At 41.0% G+C, this 18,615-nt stretch overlaps 1 protein-coding gene across 2 annotated transcripts in view; it reads right to left on the reverse strand.

Moving 5' to 3' along the window:
- LOC116398795 (glutamate receptor ionotropic, kainate 2-like) overlaps positions 1 to 18,615 on the reverse strand; it is a 53,445-nt gene that overhangs the window by 21,395 nt on the left and 13,435 nt on the right. The window contains exons 2-6 of one of the 2 annotated variants that reach the window (XM_031875428.1): positions 15,985 to 16,152; positions 15,222 to 15,479; positions 12,637 to 12,818; positions 11,218 to 11,271; positions 9,667 to 9,840 (exon numbers count right to left, since the gene is read on the reverse strand). In XM_031875428.1, the coding sequence (XP_031731288.1) occupies positions 9,667 to 9,840; positions 11,218 to 11,271; positions 12,637 to 12,818; positions 15,222 to 15,479; positions 15,985 to 16,152 (836 nt within the window). Of the gene's footprint in view, positions 1 to 9,666; positions 9,841 to 11,217; positions 11,272 to 12,636; positions 12,819 to 15,215; positions 15,480 to 15,984; positions 16,153 to 18,615 lie in introns of both variants that reach the window. The other variant, XM_031875427.1, reaches the window with a different exon arrangement.

Here is an 18,615-nt window from a genome sequence, read left to right on the forward strand (position 1 = left end):
GGGGGACCCATCTCTGCACTCTTTCATCCCCACTGCTTCCCTGGGAAAGGGGACAGCTAATGCCATATCTGCTCTCACAGTGCAGGCAGTGTGTGGGTGCGTGTGTGTGCTAGTCATGGCAAATGCTGATTAGGAAAAGAGTGTCATTCTGCTCATCTATTTTGTTGAATAGTGAGGAGGGGTTCTGCACACAGTCGGCATCGAAACCCTATTTTATCCACTGAAGGGAAAGTTCATCATGTCCAATCATCCAATTATTGTGTTACCAACTATATACAAAGACTTATACGCTCATTTTAACTCTTCTACGGATGGATTTTCAAAAACAGCTCAGTCTGATTTGAGAAAGGTTGTAATAATTACATAAAGTTTCAGTCCAGGTCTCAACTACATGATGAATGAGTTGAATTCATGCCATTTAAATCAAATCTGTACTGCCTTCAACTGATCTTTTCTTTTTCAAATGCCTTAATATTAAATCCAGCTGGGTTATTTTAGCATCACGTTGATGTGTGACTGAAGGCTGATAACTCAAGAATTTTGTAAATGACAGATACTTTATGATAAATCAGATACTGCATATACCGTACCTCATTTCAAATCAAAGGAAAAGCCTTAAAACATGCTACAGTTAACATTTTATAGAGTTTTTTAAATAAACATGCTTCATCAGCAGCAGTGCGAAGACTTTTTTTTATCTGGGCAACCTAAGAGACAGCAGTTTGTTTATTGTAACCTAAATATTGATTTTGGCTAACAGATAGTATATCAGTCTTTTTGAGAATAGGCGTTTATTAGGTGTTTTACAGTGTGAACACAGTTGTGTATGCTGCTGTGTTTGCACACCAAGGCCAAAATACTCCACAGAACCCCCCATCAGGGCGGCTTGTGGAGTTTATAGGATTTATGTTTGTTATTGTTATTATTAGCTTCTCCTTCGACTTAACAATCATTCTTGGAAATATTTCCTCCATCTTTAACTTTTGATTGCCGTGATGTATCAAATATTGTCTGGCTCAAATGATTTATGTGACAAAAATCTTTTTCCTTTTTTTCCTTTGGAGCAGAACAATTCCTGAAAAGCCCTTTGTGATGGAAACAAAGAGAGGCTGGCATCAAGTGGAAGGAGAGATCAAGAGGAGGAAAAAAGTGAAATGATGGCTCACAGCTCTGGCAGATTGCATTCAATTTCAAAACAATCAAAGAGTGATCTTGCTATTTATTTCAGAGCCAAGCATGGCCCTGCGGGGTGTTTTAAGTGCTTTAAGTGAAACCAATCTCGAACCCCTGGGACACTCAGACAGAGAGGGGACAGGGTTTCAGACAAGATGCCCAAAATCTTTCCTGCCTCGTCTTTCTCTCTCTGTCTCTCTCCCTCTTTCTCCCTCAAACACCCAGATAACCATCTGCAATCACACAGTCTCCCTCTGATTCAATAAAAGTACAGGCCCAGATACCCTTTTACTACATTTAATGACTCACATCTTCCTTTCCAGCCCTTGATGTGTTCATCTCTACATGAACCCTCTCTTAGAAATATGACACGTGAGACACATGCAGGCATTAACACACATATGCAGAAACCAATTAGCAACATGCGTGTGCACCACACACACAAACAAAACGGGAACGCAATCCGGCATAGTGACAAACCTAAAGCTTCCCTGAGGCATGCCTCATTTGTCATAGTTGCATGCAGTTTCCTCATTTTGAAAAGGTGGACCGCAAACTCTACTGCTGCTGTGCACTGCATCAGTATTCACACCAGCTCTCCACCTGTGCATAATTCCATAACTCCTCTGATAATGTTGCACCCTAAAAAATGACATCTCTCTTTCTCCTCTCACCTCGTCTCAGTCAGTCGGCCTTTCCCCCAGCATTCTCCTAAAGCCACACATACATTTTACTTCCTGTCTGGAGATGTGTATTGTGGCTGCTTGTGTACAGAAGAGCCCCACTGTTTATACATATCATATACATCTGATTAGCCCTAATGAGATTAGCACTGACCTGTTATTCACCATGCATCACTGGGTTGCAGCTGCTAGGCACAGACCGACACCACGCACACACATACGCACACAGACACACTCACACACACACACTCACACACACACTCACACACACACACGCACACCGGCAGCATTGCCATCAGCATCAGAGTCACAGTGTCAGCGGGAGAGAGAGAAGCTCATTGTTTTCTTGGAGCCGAAGTCACTTTGCCCTCAGATCACAGACAGACCCATGGGGTTTGATGATTTGATAGAAGAAGGAGGTAATTATTCATTCCATTCCATAGTTTATATGCGTTTGTGCTGCTTCACTGCACAGTCGGTGCCAGTATTTGGGTGCCAATTTCTGCTGTCAGATACATTACTGCTTTTCTGAACTTTATTATGTTAAGTAATTAAATCTTCACTTGTCAAGTAGAGTTTCCTCTAAAAACGACGCCAAACCCTAATCTCACAAACCCCTCACTGAGTGAGATACTGCATTTGGTTTATCTGCCAAGATGACATTCTCATGATGAGGATGGACACTGGTGGGAAATTGCATGCACGTAATTAGGGATCAATTTCACTTTTAGTAAGGAATATGGCCTCTATCTTGTAAGTCAAAGAAGCAGACAGTTTACAGATGCTTCTGATGCTTCAAAATTGTCTGGATACTATTATGTTTTTGCTCTTTTTAGTATTACTGTAGTAATTCAATCATAATGTAAGATGTAACCACGTGTTCCTGGTATTGGTGTGTGAGACCTTGGGCAATGAAAAGAAAATGAAGAAAATGAATGAATAATGAAATAGTCAGTGCACTGAGAATTGTGCAAACTTTCACTTCTCGGACAAAAATGTGAAGACCAAAAGTTGAAAAACACTGAAATGTGACATATGTGATTTATGGGGCATATTATCGCTGTTTCAGGCCCCGTAGCAGAGAAGGGAGAGTAGGCAGTGTCAGATCATTTTGGTGGGGGAAAAGTCCTCGGGTGACTGCAGCTCAGAATGGTGCCATCTCTTTTTCTGTCCATAACTTTTACACTCCTTCTCTCTTCGTCTCTTTCTTTCTGGGTGCCAATGTTCTGCCCCTGTCTCTCCTCAGTCCCTACCTTTCATCTGTATTTCTGCCTTCCTTCTGCCTTCCCCGGTTGCTCTCTACAGTCTTTCACTGAGCTGTGCGTGAGTGTTGCTCAGTGTGGGTATATAGGGAGCTTTGCCAGTGTAGTCACTGTCATTCTTCCTCTTTTTTTTTGTGTTGGAGGTTTAATCCCTTTCTCACATTGCATTTCCATGCTGAGGCAACCGAGCAGCCTTGTTGCATTTTTTTTTACGATTTATTTTATTTTCCGCAGGAAAGTAGGACTGGCTTCTTCTGATGAGGATCCCTTGGCAACACATCCATTGATGGTGCTGGATTTATGTGAAAGCACATTCATGGTTTTATTGTAGATTTAAGCACACTTTAAAGGGGGATATAAAGGACTACACTGCAGAGATCTTTTGTTTAAAGAAAGGATCCAGTGGGAGTGGTGAGAGAGTGAGCTGAACTCTATGTCTATATACATGTATTCAGTAATGGTGGAGTTAAAGGACGCTCAGCTTATCAAATACCGAGAGATATTTAAATATTGACAAAACCTCCTCCCTGGCGTCACACTGTACTTTTATCAATATCTTAATGATCTTTTTGTTCCATGAATAACTAGAATAATTGGCTTTTTTTTTACCCTGTAATGCCAATAAATAGTACAATTAAACTTGGAAAAAAAGTCAAAGGGGAGAGAGAGGAAGTGGCCTGAAAACAAACCATTTTCTTTACAGAGCTAAATGGGAGAACCAGTTCAAACATGCACAGACTGCTCGTGCTGCCTCTTTTGTTTGTTCCAAACAAACCCGTGATGCTGCTACCAGAAACACTTTCTTGCAAAGCAGCTGTATCCCTATGGGTTCAATTCTGTGTGAAAGCAAAAGCAATAAGCAAAAGCTTAGATAATAGGCAATTGACAAGCAAGGTAGCGAGTGAAGTTGATACAGTAACGAGTGGGCGTTTACCTCTATCCAATCCTACGCTAACCTTACTAAACTGTCTTTGTGTTGGCCATTCTCTCTGTGGCCCATGGCCTTAGGATTGTTTTGGCCACTGCCAACAATTTACACACATTTGGCAAGTGCTAATTTCAGACCCTGACCAGATTGTTTTTGCAAGTGCAGATGATAAACATCAAATATGACAGGAGCCTAACTATTTTATTCAGTCTGACCAAAGAGGCTGAGAATGCTCTGAGCAGTGGTGTCCTTAAGGAAACAGCAAGCTGTTGACAGCAATGTCCACTTCAGAGTCCACCCTAATTAGCACCATGCTGCCTAACCTACATCTGATTAAGTATCTTTTTAACATGATGGTCTTTCCTCATATTTAATCAGCCCCCAGTCATGTTTAGCTAGTAGATTCGCATGTCCAGAGTAACAAAGCTTTTACAATTCAAAGGATATTGTTGGGTGATGTGTTTGGTTGTTTAGTTGTATTGTACTGATTCTCTTTCTTTTTTCTTCTTTCAGTGTAGTTCATTATGTTAAGACAATAAACAAACGAGACATTGAAGTAAAATGTGTCAGAGCAAGCAAAAAAAGATAATAAATCTCTTTTTCTAAATTCCGTCTCTTGATCTCTCTCCCGCTGCTGGTTTTCGCTCACAAAAGGCTTCTATGGACCAAGGGAGCGTCAGTGCTAATAATGTTGATGCTGTGCCAAGCCCAGCTGGTGGTGCCCGGCACAGGGCATCGAGTGTCTGCTCTCCACAGTTGCGGTCTTTAAAAGGCCCTCTCCTCTGCCAACTGGGATCAGAGGGAGGGAGATCACATTGCTGTAATAGACGCAACCAACCTGTGAAGCTGTGTGGAGTGCAGTCTGTTAGCTCTGTATGACACGTACAACATCAAAGCATCATGCTATGCGACACGGCTGCAACGAATATGTGTGTTTTTAAAGCACTGGAGAGCAGGCTGCAAGAACACCTAACTAGAGAGTAAAATATATCAATAAATGTATGTAAGAAAAAAAATCTATGATGTATGTATTTCATTTTAAACACAGGTACACAACTTCAATTTGGTGATGAATGAACAGTGGCCAAGACATGCACAAAACAAATAAAATAATAATAATATATATACTGTATATATATCAGCTAGAATTGGATGTTGCTGCATCCGTTGGGCACTGAATCAAATGAATCTGCTGCTGCTATGTGAATATTTACTGTCAGCATTTCCAGTGTACTGTAGAATTATTTCAGCTGCATGGTGAAAACTCAGTATTGAATAAATAAAATGAATCCCAAAATAAGAAATAAAATGTCCACTTTATTTGTGCAGCGATTCATATCAGGCAAAATGACAGAATGTGTCCTCTATTCTATATCATATTGACTGGGGGAACTCAAAATTTGCCTCAACATCCACACCGAGTACCCTCATTTTGTGAAAAATGCTGCATGAATGAAGTTCACATGGGAGAAGGGTTCACATGTCGGTATTCTCTTCCCATGGTCAGATTCCAGGCAGCCATGTGCTACCCCGACAGCAAACCTGAGCCAAGTCTCCACCAAACACGAGGAACTGAATCAGACATCTTACAGAATGTGCTTCACACTTACAAAACAAACACACACTTGTATGTAAACATGCATGCGGTAAAACACCTTCTAACCAGAGCGTAGCTGCCATCTAGCAGATTTCTCTGTCCCGCACTGTGTGGGTGGCCCCCTACTCTATTCCCAGCAGTGCTTGTTAATGCAGCAAGGTCTCTTTTCTCTCCCTTTGTCTCGCTCTCGCTCAGTCCCACTGTACATTTCTCTGCAACCATGCTCCCTCCCTGTTTCTCTTCCTGCGTACACAGTACCACTTACTCGAGATGGATGCAAATGCAATAAAAACATACATAGTCCTCAAAAAGCATACTTTTTAATCCCAATATTAACAAAACATCCACCCTTAAAAGTTAACATTACATTTAACCCTCTGGATATGATTTCAGTCTTTATTGATCTGGTACCAGCAAGTGTGATTTAATAATACAGGTCCCAGAGTTCAGTTCATAATAACGTATATCGACCACTGAGGACATCAAACAAACCTTGAGTGAAAGAAGACGAGCAACCCGTGTGTGTGTGTGTGTGTGTGTTTACTGTGCAACCAAACAAACCATTGCAAAGGGAAGCTATTGTGCAATTGTTTTAATCCAAGTCTGATGAGAAAATCCATTGAATTAATGATCGAATGTTGCCTTTATGTAAAATAAATGAATTTTGTCTTCAGAGCTACATGCAGGGGCCTGTTTTTCAAAAGTGATTTTCAGGCACTGCTTACATGCAGATTGAAAACGGTTTCACAAATACTTAGCCACGCATCACAGGCAGATAGTTTGTTTTGATTAGTGAAATGTGTCAGAATTAACAGGAGAGGAAATTATCTTATGATGCAAATTCAGTGAAATGCATCATTGCCTGTCAATCCCTTGTGCGTGGGTATGCACTGCGTGTCCCATCGGGGAAAGGCAGATTGCCATTAACGAGTATATAGGGAGGCAGTTACATCATGCAAATACATTGAGTAGTTATTGCTGAAAGAATGCTGGCCATAAACAGCATTACATATGTAAAATCTTGAGGACTATAACCATATAAATATGGGAAATATACTGTACTAAATTGCATCTGTCTTTCCCCTTCATCTTGAGGTCACCAAAAGCTTTCCTGTGTACCACATGCAGTAAAAGAGTGTTTTTATAATGAAAAAAAGGCAAGTTACTTTTCTGCGTTGGGGACAAATTCATTGTCATTAGCAACTATTTACTATACAGTATCCTGGGAAAGTTTGCTGAGCATGCATGTTCTTGTGCTGATTTGAAGTAAAGGGCCTTGCCTAAGGATATCCCAGCAATAGCTGCTGATGGAAAGGACATAAAAAAGGGTCACACTTGCGGATTCTCTTTATTGGTTCGTCTTTATCTTGAGTATCTTCATGTGTCTGTTCTGTTAACAATTTAATTTCGTCCGTGTTAAGCTTACATGCTTTTTACAGTGTCCCATGCCAACTAAAGCAGCAACCCTATCATGTTAAACATATTACCCAAATAACCGCTCTCAACTAAAAAGCGAACCATTGTTGTGAGCTATTACACCAGAATTGCAGTGTTGACACTGGAGAACATCCCGCCCTCTGTTGTGGTAATTATAGCTCAATCATATGTAGACATAAATAAAATGATGCAGATGTAAAAAAATATCTGGCCCTAAAGCCTTAGTGAGGCGTACAACTGGGAAACTGCCCCCCCCCCCCTTTTCCTCAATTAAATCCAAGTATATACTTAGCTCGGTGAATGGGGATTTAAAAAAATGCAAATTACAATGAAGCATTCAGACCAAATAGCTCATTAGCTGCAGGCAATAATTATACGCAGATGGGACAAAATGATAATCAGATTATCTACCTATCTATCTATCTTTCTATCTATCATTAAACAGGTTGCAGGTCGCAAACTGCTGTTAATTCACATAAAGAGATTGATAGGGATATGATTAAAGAGTCGACATAAACCAGCGAGATCACACACACTTGCACGTTCTCACACACACACACACGCGCGCACACACACACACACACGTCCAAGTGCATTTGTGGCTGCGAGCGTGCACTGGGCCGAGGAGGGGCTTCTCATTATGCATCCTACCCTGAGAGGCAACACTCGGCCTCACCCAAGGCTCAGAGTGTCACAGTGATTATACACTACCCCGCATTAAAGCGAGCCAAGTGGCGTGATAAAACATCACATGCACCTCTCGACGCTCGTAACACCCCCACCCCCATCTTTCCTGCCCGTTCTCCTCATCCTCATCAACTCCCCTCCTGCGGCCGCCATCTCACCTTCCCCATCCCCATAACCCTCCTCCTCCTCCTATCTCAGTCAATCAATCCTTCATGAAATCACAAGGTGACATGGATGGCGTTGTCCTGGTAACCATTGCTACAAAACTGTTGCCTAGGTCCCCGAGTACAAACAAGCCCGGAGCCCAGCGAGGCTTCTGTGTTGGAGAGAATGAGAACAAGGTATGAGAGATGGGAAATAAAAAGCTAGGAGGAGGGTCGGGAGGGGGAAGGTCACCCACTGGCTGCTGCCGGCCACTTTAATCTAATGATACTCTTCAAGGTGGCTTTTCAGTAATGAGCACTGTAGCATAAATATCAGGATCTGTAAATTAAATAAATGCATTTGAGTTGCAGAAAAAAACAAATATTATTCTAATCCATACATTTATAATGTAGGTATGTGCTATTTTTCAAATTCACCAGCAGAACAGTTTTTCCATTAATCCTTTATTATGCCAATAAAATGGCAATGTTTTTATATTCGTGCTGCTGTTTCTTCATAGACGCATTCTAAGGAATCCTCTTAGGGCAAAACACTCTCAAGAATAAAATACATCAGAGCCGGGATTTATAAGAAAGAGCACTCTAATGAAGTACTTTATCAAAACTTGCAGTAGCCTTTGGATGCATTATTCATTATTTAACAGCGGTTTTAGTCCAGTGAGATATGTCAATATGTAGCATAGGATCTGACAAAATGATTCATGCAATGCTAATGAACCAATTCAACATTCTCTACTAATATAATTTCCAGAGGAGGAAAAAAATATATCAAGTGATTTAAGATCTTTGTGCATTGCATTCATCTTTTTGCATACAGTAACCGCTTTGCTTGGGTTTGACGCATGAGAAAAAGAAAACACATACCAATGTTTGAGGGAAATAAATATGATATTTCTATATTTACAGCTGTTTCTACTGTATGTTTAGTGTAGTGAACTATATAGTGTGAATTAAGACTGTGACTGAATAGGCTGGCACCTCCATCCTTAATTATTTGAGGAAAAAACAAGTTTTCATTAGTCAGATTACTTATTAGCTGGCCAGAAGAAAGAAAAGCTGGCTGAAAGCAGGAAAGAAAAGGTTGTTTGTCTGCAAGGAAAGGCATTATGAGGGAGGCAGAGTAAATTCACTTTTTGCAACAATACCCAGGGAGGGACCTTGAATGTCCATGAAGAGCTCCATTCCGTTTTTCACTTTCAAATCACCTTATCCCATGATTTCTTGGATGCCATCCTAAAAATCCAAGGCCATTATTTCCATCCAATTTGTTCCCTCTCTCTGCATGAACACTGACAGATTGTCATATTTTGGCCACGCTCCCAGAGGAGAGTTGTGAGAGGCAGGAGGGCAGATAAACGGCTATTACCATTCACACCGCCTCATTACGGAGCATTTAGACCCAGGAGTACCAGCCCAAAAGCACCACGCAGAGGGCGTTCATGCTGCTCCTGTGCCCACCCCCTGGTGCCCTGTACCATGGGACTTGTGATTGACAGCTGGTGTTCATTTATTTATTTTTCTTATTAAATGTACAGTCACATTGGTTCATAAAAAACATTCGAAACACCCAAGTGCTTGCGGATCAAACCCCCACAGGAGCTGTTGCAGTTCATATGGTTTCAGATCGATTTGGTCATTTGGACATACAAAGAATGAATTGCAGCTATAAACATGTTTTTGCATACACAGCATAACATTTGCATTACGCAAGCAGCATGAAAGATTTTGAGCCTACCGTCATGAATCCATCCAGCAGGCCCGAGTCCGGTTTGGGTGGGGCTTGTAGCCGCTCCATTGACCACTTCTCAATGATTGACGACACTTGAGAGTTTTCTGTGTTGAGGATGCGAAACCCAGTCATGTTGACTCCACTGTAACGATACGGCTCCATGTCGAGGGCAAAAAGGTCCTGGATGCATAAAGATGAAAGTCTAAATGTGTTTGAGCTGCAAAAAATAGTTAATTTATTATCTTTGCTCGTACACCTGTGCATCTCTCACCTGTCCTCAATAATCAAGATCAGACATTTGAGTGGCAGCTTTAACAAACGATTGCAGAAGAGTGCGGTTGAAGGTATTTCAGGAGCTATTTTATCTCATGCTGAGGCAGCAGCCTTGATGAAGTCAATGTTTTCAAGGTTACAGGCAGGCTTTTGGTGGACTGCCATCTATCATGTGGAAGTGCAAGGACAACCCAATCGCCCTGCATACAGCATGTCTGGCATCTCATCAGGCAGATGTCTTTGGGATGCAACAACACAGTTGACAGAACAACAGCAGGTGATGGACGCAGAATGAGGCTACCACGGTCAATGTTTGCTGTCCTATTTCTAAATCCAAATGGATAGCTCTGTACCAGTATACAGCAGCTTTGGCCGGCACAGTGGCCATCCAACTGGCCAAACACTGGCTGATGTTAACGTAGGCATGTTTTTCCACCCCAACAAGCGGCAGCATGCCGCTGAGAGAGGCTTATGATCATTATTCTCTTTTCTTTTCCAATGACATACCTGCTGTCACTCACTCCCCTTTCATCTAGCCAGGTCCTTATGCGGATGCACAAGGGATAATTACATGTCCTGTGCACTGGTAAATGTCTTTTTAGGTCACTTTTCTTTGACCTTTCCCTCAGATCTCCCAATTATGCTCCAAACAACACAGCATGCCGTTTGTTTGTTAGCTATAATGGACCAAATGGGATACTCAGGGCTATTATCTGAGCTTTCAGTCTTCTCTGGGCTCAGTAAAGATGTGCTGCTGTTCATCTGCAACATAGCAAGCAATCTTTGTAGTGGCTAGATCAAAGAACTTTGGAGAACTTCAATCACTGCCAGAGTCAGAATAAAATATATCCAACTGTTCTGCTTTCCTACACTCAGGGTTGTGGAAAGCCACATGCGGTGAGAAGGTCGGTGAAGAATTGAGAAAATAAACTGAAGTTCAACTTTCAGAACTGATACTTTAAAAATGCAAAGAGTGTATTTACAATCAAATACATGATGATGAGTCAGCTTTTCAAGGTTATCTATTTCTAACAGCACAAATTCAGGTTGTAGTTAAGGTTCATAATGCTTCACACAAAAGGAAAATAATAGTTTTTCTCTGACTGGCTCCTGGTTGATTAATATTTAATGTCAGAGAGGAAAACTGCTTTCAGACACTTCGACAGACAATGTATTTTTGCCTGACAACAGACAAAAGACAAACACAACAACAACAAACACAAATTACAACATAGTATAAAATTGCCTTTGTCAACATAAAAAAAGACGTGCCGGCGTACTCACCAGGGTAGTAAAAATATAATGGTAGTACTCTGTCATCATACCCATGGCCAGGGCCTACGGGGAGAAAAGAACATCGGGCAGTAACAAAAAATCAAAGATTCACAGCTTAATGAACATGTGACTTCATTTAATTTTAACTATTTATTTAGTCTGCAACTTGCACATTCGGACACTAACATCTCTGAGAAAAGAAAGTTTTATATTGAAAGAGACCACAGATATATCTCAACCATTTTGAGTTGGTGATTGATTAAGAGAAGCATTGAATTATCATAACACTTGTGGCCATAACAAATACAAGAAAGCATTGCAGTTATTGGATAAAAGGGTACCCTCTATAAACTTTAAGCCAAGGAGTGTGTCGAAAGTCGTTGTCATACAGTTTATGTTTTGTTGTGCCTACAAAGTATTCACCATCAATAAAAATACTTCCTGTTGGTTCCCATAGACACACAGCTCGATTGATAATTCACACTTCAGTTCAATAAGGACCCCGACCATTCTCATAAATAATGTGTCTTTGTAAAATGAATTCATGCCTGTGAGCGGAATTAGACTTTCTAATTAAAAAACCTTTATTGTGCAATGGAGAGCTTCCATTATGACGGGCCAGTAGTAGAGATCTAATATTCTAGAAAGAGATTAAGGATGCACAGAACAGAAAGTAGGTATCTGAATCACTTGCATCAGTGCTTAAAGAGAGAAGGAGTAATAAAGGGAAAACTATACTTATTGTTTCCCAGCATAAACATAATGAGTGTACTTTGAGTCTATGTATTGAGTACTGAGTCTACGCTTCCATTAAGTGAAATCACGTACATTTTGGGAGTGCAGGTAATTCAGTTTTAATTTAATTCAAGAAGCGCTATGATACAATCAATCATCCTATTCATAAATGTAGCACACTGTTAACTTAACTGCTCTATTTACATATTGAACTGAAATGTGAATAGCATGGATCCCCAAACTGTTCAATATTAAATTAATAAATAAGACATCATTATGAAATAAATATATATAATATCAAAAAATGGTGTAAAATATATAAATATTTATATAAATCATATGTGACAACATCATTGTCATGGCATTATGAAATTTGACAATATGAAAGGAAAACTGACATTGTGAAATAAAAAAGACTTTTTAATGAACTCTTATAAAACTAATAATTCAATAGATTTTTATTACATTTACATTTAATAAATTCCCAAATCATTCCCAATATTTTTTTCTTGTATATATTTAACATACATTTATTCAAATTACTATTAATTTAATCCTGATTAATTAATTAATTCATTAATTAATTAACTTATTTCATATTAATTACTTTGGGGCGCCATAAATAGTCCCCAGGTTTGTCTTTGTTGCATTGAATTTAATAAACCATTCTGGCTCATCAAGCTGGGCTCATACCTGTTTAAGGATCCAGGCAGCCATCTCATGTCCACAATCAAAGATGACATGGAACTCTTTTGCCTTCTTCATCTCCTTCAGAAGTGGCTTGGCATCCTTGGTCTCCGTGGGCAGCTGTCGAATCTTCAAACGAATATTGTATCGCGACGGTGCCTTGATCAGCTCCTGCAGTCGAATCAGACCTGCAGACAAAGAGGACACATAGCGTGAAAAAGGAATTTTAAAGATGCAGCTATTACATCGTGTGTTTGATCTGCTGCCATTTTGAAGTAGCCCCGATGCTAAGGAGGCCAGACAAAAACAACTGGATTCAGGTTTTCTCAGCAGAAAAAGGCTAGTCTATTGATCCTCCTACTCATGCTTGGCAAGCAAACAGACTGCTACAGACCTATCAAGAGAATTAACACCAACCCAGCACATTGCACCCTTTTATACCAAAGCACGAAATGGAAAGAACCTCAATCTGCACCCTCCTACAGAAACTTTCAACCCCATAGAAGCCTCCAAAATGTAAATTTGCTCTTGTCATCCATGATACCAAATAGTAGTATGGAATAGGTTCAATTTTATCTTGATAGAAAGCTGCAGTCAATCCCGAATCTCCGGTCTCTCTCACACACTTCAGATGTGCTCTGATGAGAGAGGCTCTGTTTGCCCAGCTTGTACTTGCCCCTAGGGAGCCTGACGCCACCGTCACATATTGAGCTACAATCTTCACCTTTCATTTCTCGGCCACACACTCGGGGAGAAAGCCCTCTCCGGGAGATACTGCGATGAGATTACAATGAGTTTCTCCTTCGGTAAAGAACTTCAGAGTGCGGGATGAAAGAGGCTGGATTGATGGGAGAGATGATTACTTGTCATGGGTATAAAAATGGATGGAGCAGTGAGGGTCGTTTGAGAGGGAACTGAAGAGAGATAGGATTTTTTTTTTTTTGTGGAACCACTTTAAGATAGCTCAGCCTATTTTTTATTTTGAACTGAAGTGCTGTGTGAGCAGTTTAATGGTCTTACTGTGAGTAGGGCTGGGTCTCCCTGAGGCCTATAGAAGGATTGGTGTGAAATAGGAACATGCAGGTCTTGTTGTGAAAAGTACCATTGCAGGGAGGAATACTGAACCACCTAGAGCTTTCCTCAGGTAATCCCACTAGATCCCTACTCTAGGGCATGTCCACATCTCCCTGTTTATGTCCGTGCCGACACTTTGGGAGGTGTTAAGCAAGAAAGAAAAAAAACTGTCAAGGGAGCTCAACATTTGGGAAACACTGTCAGTGTCGATGTTTGTGGGCTCTGGCTAATGCCTTCAGACTTTCCCCCTGGATTTTCTAACGGCTGTGTGTGAATATTTTATCCCCTCCGATAGTTTTTCCTGCCAGCCGTCAGATAGGCTCCAATCAGCAGCGCGGGGCCCTGGAGCATGAAGCTGTGTGATTACAGCCCGGGACCAGGTGGAAGCGGTGGGGGAAAGCAACGCGGCTATGCAGCAGTCACACTTTTTCAGGGCGTCAGGTGTGTTATAGCAGAAACACTCCACAGAGGAGGCCCAAGCCGCTCCTATCTGACTGAGAGAGAGGCGAGAGGAGAGAGGTCACCTTTTGGCATCTTGCTGGGGCAGTTTGCTGGAGAATGAGGGTGTTAACATACTGAGCTCCAAGGCAGGAAGTGAAGAGAGGTCAAGGAGATGAGTCAGAATAATGTGACAAGTGGGACGAGTCATTGGGATATATAGTCCGAGGTTAGCGTACGGGCACTAGCATGCTGCAGGATTGCCTGTTATAGAGATGATGGAGGAAGCAAAATAGCAGTAAAACTATCACATTGCTTGTAAAAAGGACGAAAAAAGGTAGTCAATTTCTATTTAGCGGCCCAATTTAGGACGTCAACTCCAAGACAATATTCATTTGTAGGGAATGAAGTCATTATGCAACCTGTCTAAAATTTAAACCTCCTCTCAACTCAGTCTAATTTACCTACATGAAGCTGTCAACCACATCATGGCAAATAGCTCATAAATTGCGAATGAGCATTTGGATATTGTTATCTTCTCTGGAGCGATTACGCTCAGAAAAATATCACTGCACTCAAGCTAAAATACGGCTCCTCTTCTAAAATGCATATTATGAGCCTCTCCACAAAGTCACAGGACAGACAAAATGGCTCACAGACACATTTGATAGCCACCCTTTAGAAATCAAGTGTCTCTGTGTGTTATTAACGTCTGTTGTCAGCCCCCACATCGTACAATTCTGCATTGCATTAATCTGAAGAGACACTGGGTCATTCTGGGTAATGCCGTTCTCTTTTTTTTTCTATGCTGCTGCTCACTCTCCTGGAAGACTGACATGGGCAGCACCTGCAGAACTGAGGCAGAACAGTAAGCTATTGATTTCTGAATTAACTTGACAGGTTACAGAGCACTCACTGAACTCTGAGCTGCAGTGCTTCTTTTGTAGTTCACCCAGTAATCTCTGTTTTTTCTGGACATTTTACGATATAAAAGCTGAAGGTTATGAAATCTGTCACACTAAGCAGGCAAAACAGAAGCACCACTGAAAGATGAAGACAGACACTGACTGTACCTGTACCTGTGCTGTCGTCATACACCACAGTGACTGTTCTCCACTTGAAGAAGTGCACCAGGTCGAGGATGGCTCTACTGAGGGAGGAGAAGTCGGGATACAGGCTGACAAAGTACGAGTCCCTGTTGTCGGACACTTGATGCTTCCATTTGGTCTGGACGTGGGGCACTCCCAAAGCGTTACAGATCGATTGGACTGCATTGGCCGATGAGCTGTGTGAGGGGCCAAAAATGGCCGCCACCCCGAGGGAAAGCTGATCACATGCTAGTAGGGTAAGAAGAGGAAGAAGTGACAAGTTAGCTTAATGCTTTCAATTTTGCCCACATATGTCACACCAAACAAACATGAAGTAACAAGAACGGGTGTTTTAAAAAACATTTACTGGGTGTCAGACTCCTATTCTAGTATAGCGCAGACATTTTACACTCAAAATGACGGTAAATAGAGTGCACCATTGAGTTTGATCTCAGAGACATCCAATGATTGTCTAAATTGATTTTCTGTGCTTGTCGCCACTCTTTGGTATTTACACAGCTCAATAGCAAACATTTGACATTTTTTTTGCAGAAACATGCTGAGTTTTGATGATTTTTTCCTTACTCGTTTTGAATGTTTTGTACTCTTTTATGAGTCATTCCTGTAAGGAGTACATTTCCCAAATGGCATGGGAGCCATATGACGAAACGATTATTTCTTAATTTCTTCAACACAAAAGTTGTTTGCAACTAAAAATCAGCAAAACAATTTCATAGCAAATCCCCCGACTCACCTTTCCTGGAGGCTTCAAAGCTGTCGAAGATGTTTATCCTCTGGATGTCATAGGTCAGCGTGGTGTTTTGGAGCAAGGTGCGGTTCCTGTTGATTGTGTTCAAGGCAAATTTAAAGGCTAGTTCCTCTGCTCCGGAAGGGCCACTCTCAATGGATTCAAATATTCCTCCTGAGGGTCAGGCAAAACAAAGTAACAGCTGAGAAAAAGCCCTCTGAATAACCAGTTCTTGTAAGAACAGAAGATTCCTTAACACAATTGACATTCAAGTAAATGATCGATATGATGCAGGCAATTACAGCTCCAGCAGTGCTATCATTTTTAAAAACCGGTGCTATTGTGTTCAATGCTTTACACAGCTCAGTCAGACACTGACATGGAACTGATTTACAGTGCCGATAAGGCGTCTGGATCTCAGCTAATTTGCATTCTGTGGCAGTTGTCAGTGTAATTATAGGCAATTAGTTACAGTGGGAGGTGAGTTCAGGGGTGAGTGACCTTCTTTAACTCCCTCACTCAGGCTTGGCAGAAAGGTTCACTCTTCCACTTTGTCCCATTGATTTCAGTGATTCTCAAATGAGAGGAGAGCAAAATGAGAAGAGAGCGCAGGGAGTAGAGAAATGAGGGCAAAAAGACAAAAAAAGGGTAGAGGAAAGGCAAAACAGAGCCATGGTAGGAACCAGTAAGATTATGTAAAGAGGAATAAAAAGAAGGGCAAGAACAGAAAGACAGGCAAAGTGAAGGAGAAGGCCAATCAAATCAGAAAACCTCAGGAAGCTTTTAATTATACTCATTAAAAACAAATCGACTCAGAGGTTCAAATGATTATTTCTGCGTCATATTTGACTGTTGATTTTTAATGGGAGAGCATCCTGAAGGGAGGTTCGTGCTGTGCCTGCCTGAGAAGACTTGTTAACTTTTAGATGTATGTGATTCACACCTTGGGATGCTCATTAGTTGTCAAAGTAAAAGCCTACAATACAAAAGATAAACAATACATGCTGTTTCACCACACCGCATGAGCCAGACAATATAATTACCACTGCAAAGTAAGGTGTTGTCAACTTAAAACAGCTCCTTTCAGACTTGTCAATTATCTTGAGCCAAACCAAAAAAAACGAATAAAGCTCCAGATGGTCCATCAATGTGGTTCAGAATCCTAAACAAAGGAAGGCAGTGTTTGAACAGACGACAAATGTGTTTCATTTACAGATTATGACAAGACATTTTTTACCTGCATTCATTTGACAATCAACAAAAATGCATGTCAATAAATTTGACACTAACTTTAAAAGGACATATTGCAAAGTTATGATCAAATTGACGTGCTCTGTTTTTAACTAAATATATCAAATTTTTGTTTCGATTCATCCAATATACAAACGAGGACATACTATCTAAGTTGTTATTGGGGTCAGTAAAGATGATGAGAGTATTTCCACACATACAGCATTAGGAAGAGGTATTGTCATGTTGCAGGTGGTGCAATACGCCGGAGTATTAACCATATTACAGTTTCAAAGAGAACATTTGTATGTCAAACAACTGAAACAGTTGTAGAGTCCAGCAACTACTTTAAACTTTCAAAGTAAAAAAAATCCAACCAACATTCCGAAAGCTGGTCCACCTTTGAGGATGGACAAAATCCTGAGAAAGCGTTACAGAAGTCAAACTTAAAAGTGAACGTATGACGTTAGGAAAAAAAAAAGATGAAAGGGGGTTGTGAGAGCGGCTCTGAGAAAAACTCTTGGAGTCAAGAGCTGAGTTCAGCAGTCCATCCACGGCTCCCGTCCTCTCGGAGGACAGAGAGTCGGTTTGAAGAAATCCAAACTGAAAAAAAGTTTAAAGCCTGTTTATTGATTCAATTACAGAGAGGGAGGGAAAAGAGACTGAAAGAGAAGAAGACAGAGGGAGTGAGGCATTTTTTTAAAGAGCGGAGAAAGAGTGAGAGCTGTACAGTAACAGACACAGCAGCTATAAATAGCGGCCGGCCATGGCAGGAAGGGAGAGAAAGGGAATGCAGGAGGGAAAAGAAGATGTCATTAACTTGCGTTTTATCACTGTCACCACGGCACACCCATATGCTTCCTTGCTTTATGTTATAGCATTTTCTTTTATATGTAATGTCCAGTAGAGAATTGAAGAAGGGGACATGGAGAGAGAAAGAGAGACGCATGTCGCAGTGGAAGATGAGAATTCAGAGTAAACCTGTAAAGGCACTTTAGTACATGTTTTGTGCTTCACTGTCATTGAATGATAATAATGAGGTTCTCATGCGTTGGTCCTCCCACTATACAGCAATGGGATGTGACCATGCTGCTATTCATGGCATTTCATTTCACTGAAATTGCACATTAATCTGAAAAAGACTGAATACCCGAGAATCACCATTAAAGATGATTGGAATCGTGTCTGTCTGACCTAATAGATAATAATTACAATATTGCCCTGAGGGAACAGACAGAGCTCCACTGGCGTGTTGAACAAGTTTGAAAATGAGCATAAGGATATTAAGTTATGCTCATCGGATTTCTTTGGCATGCTCCATGGCTCGGACATGCTGGTTTGAAACTAACCGCATATACTTTGAGAACACAGAAGAGCAGGACAATAAAATTCCGTCCACAAAGGGTT

Source organism: Anarrhichthys ocellatus, unplaced genomic scaffold (genome assembly GCF_004355925.1).
Source record: "Anarrhichthys ocellatus isolate YVR2014 unplaced genomic scaffold, GSC_Weel_1.0 scaffold91, whole genome shotgun sequence".
Classification (NCBI taxonomy): domain Eukaryota; kingdom Metazoa; phylum Chordata; class Actinopteri; order Perciformes; family Anarhichadidae; genus Anarrhichthys; species Anarrhichthys ocellatus.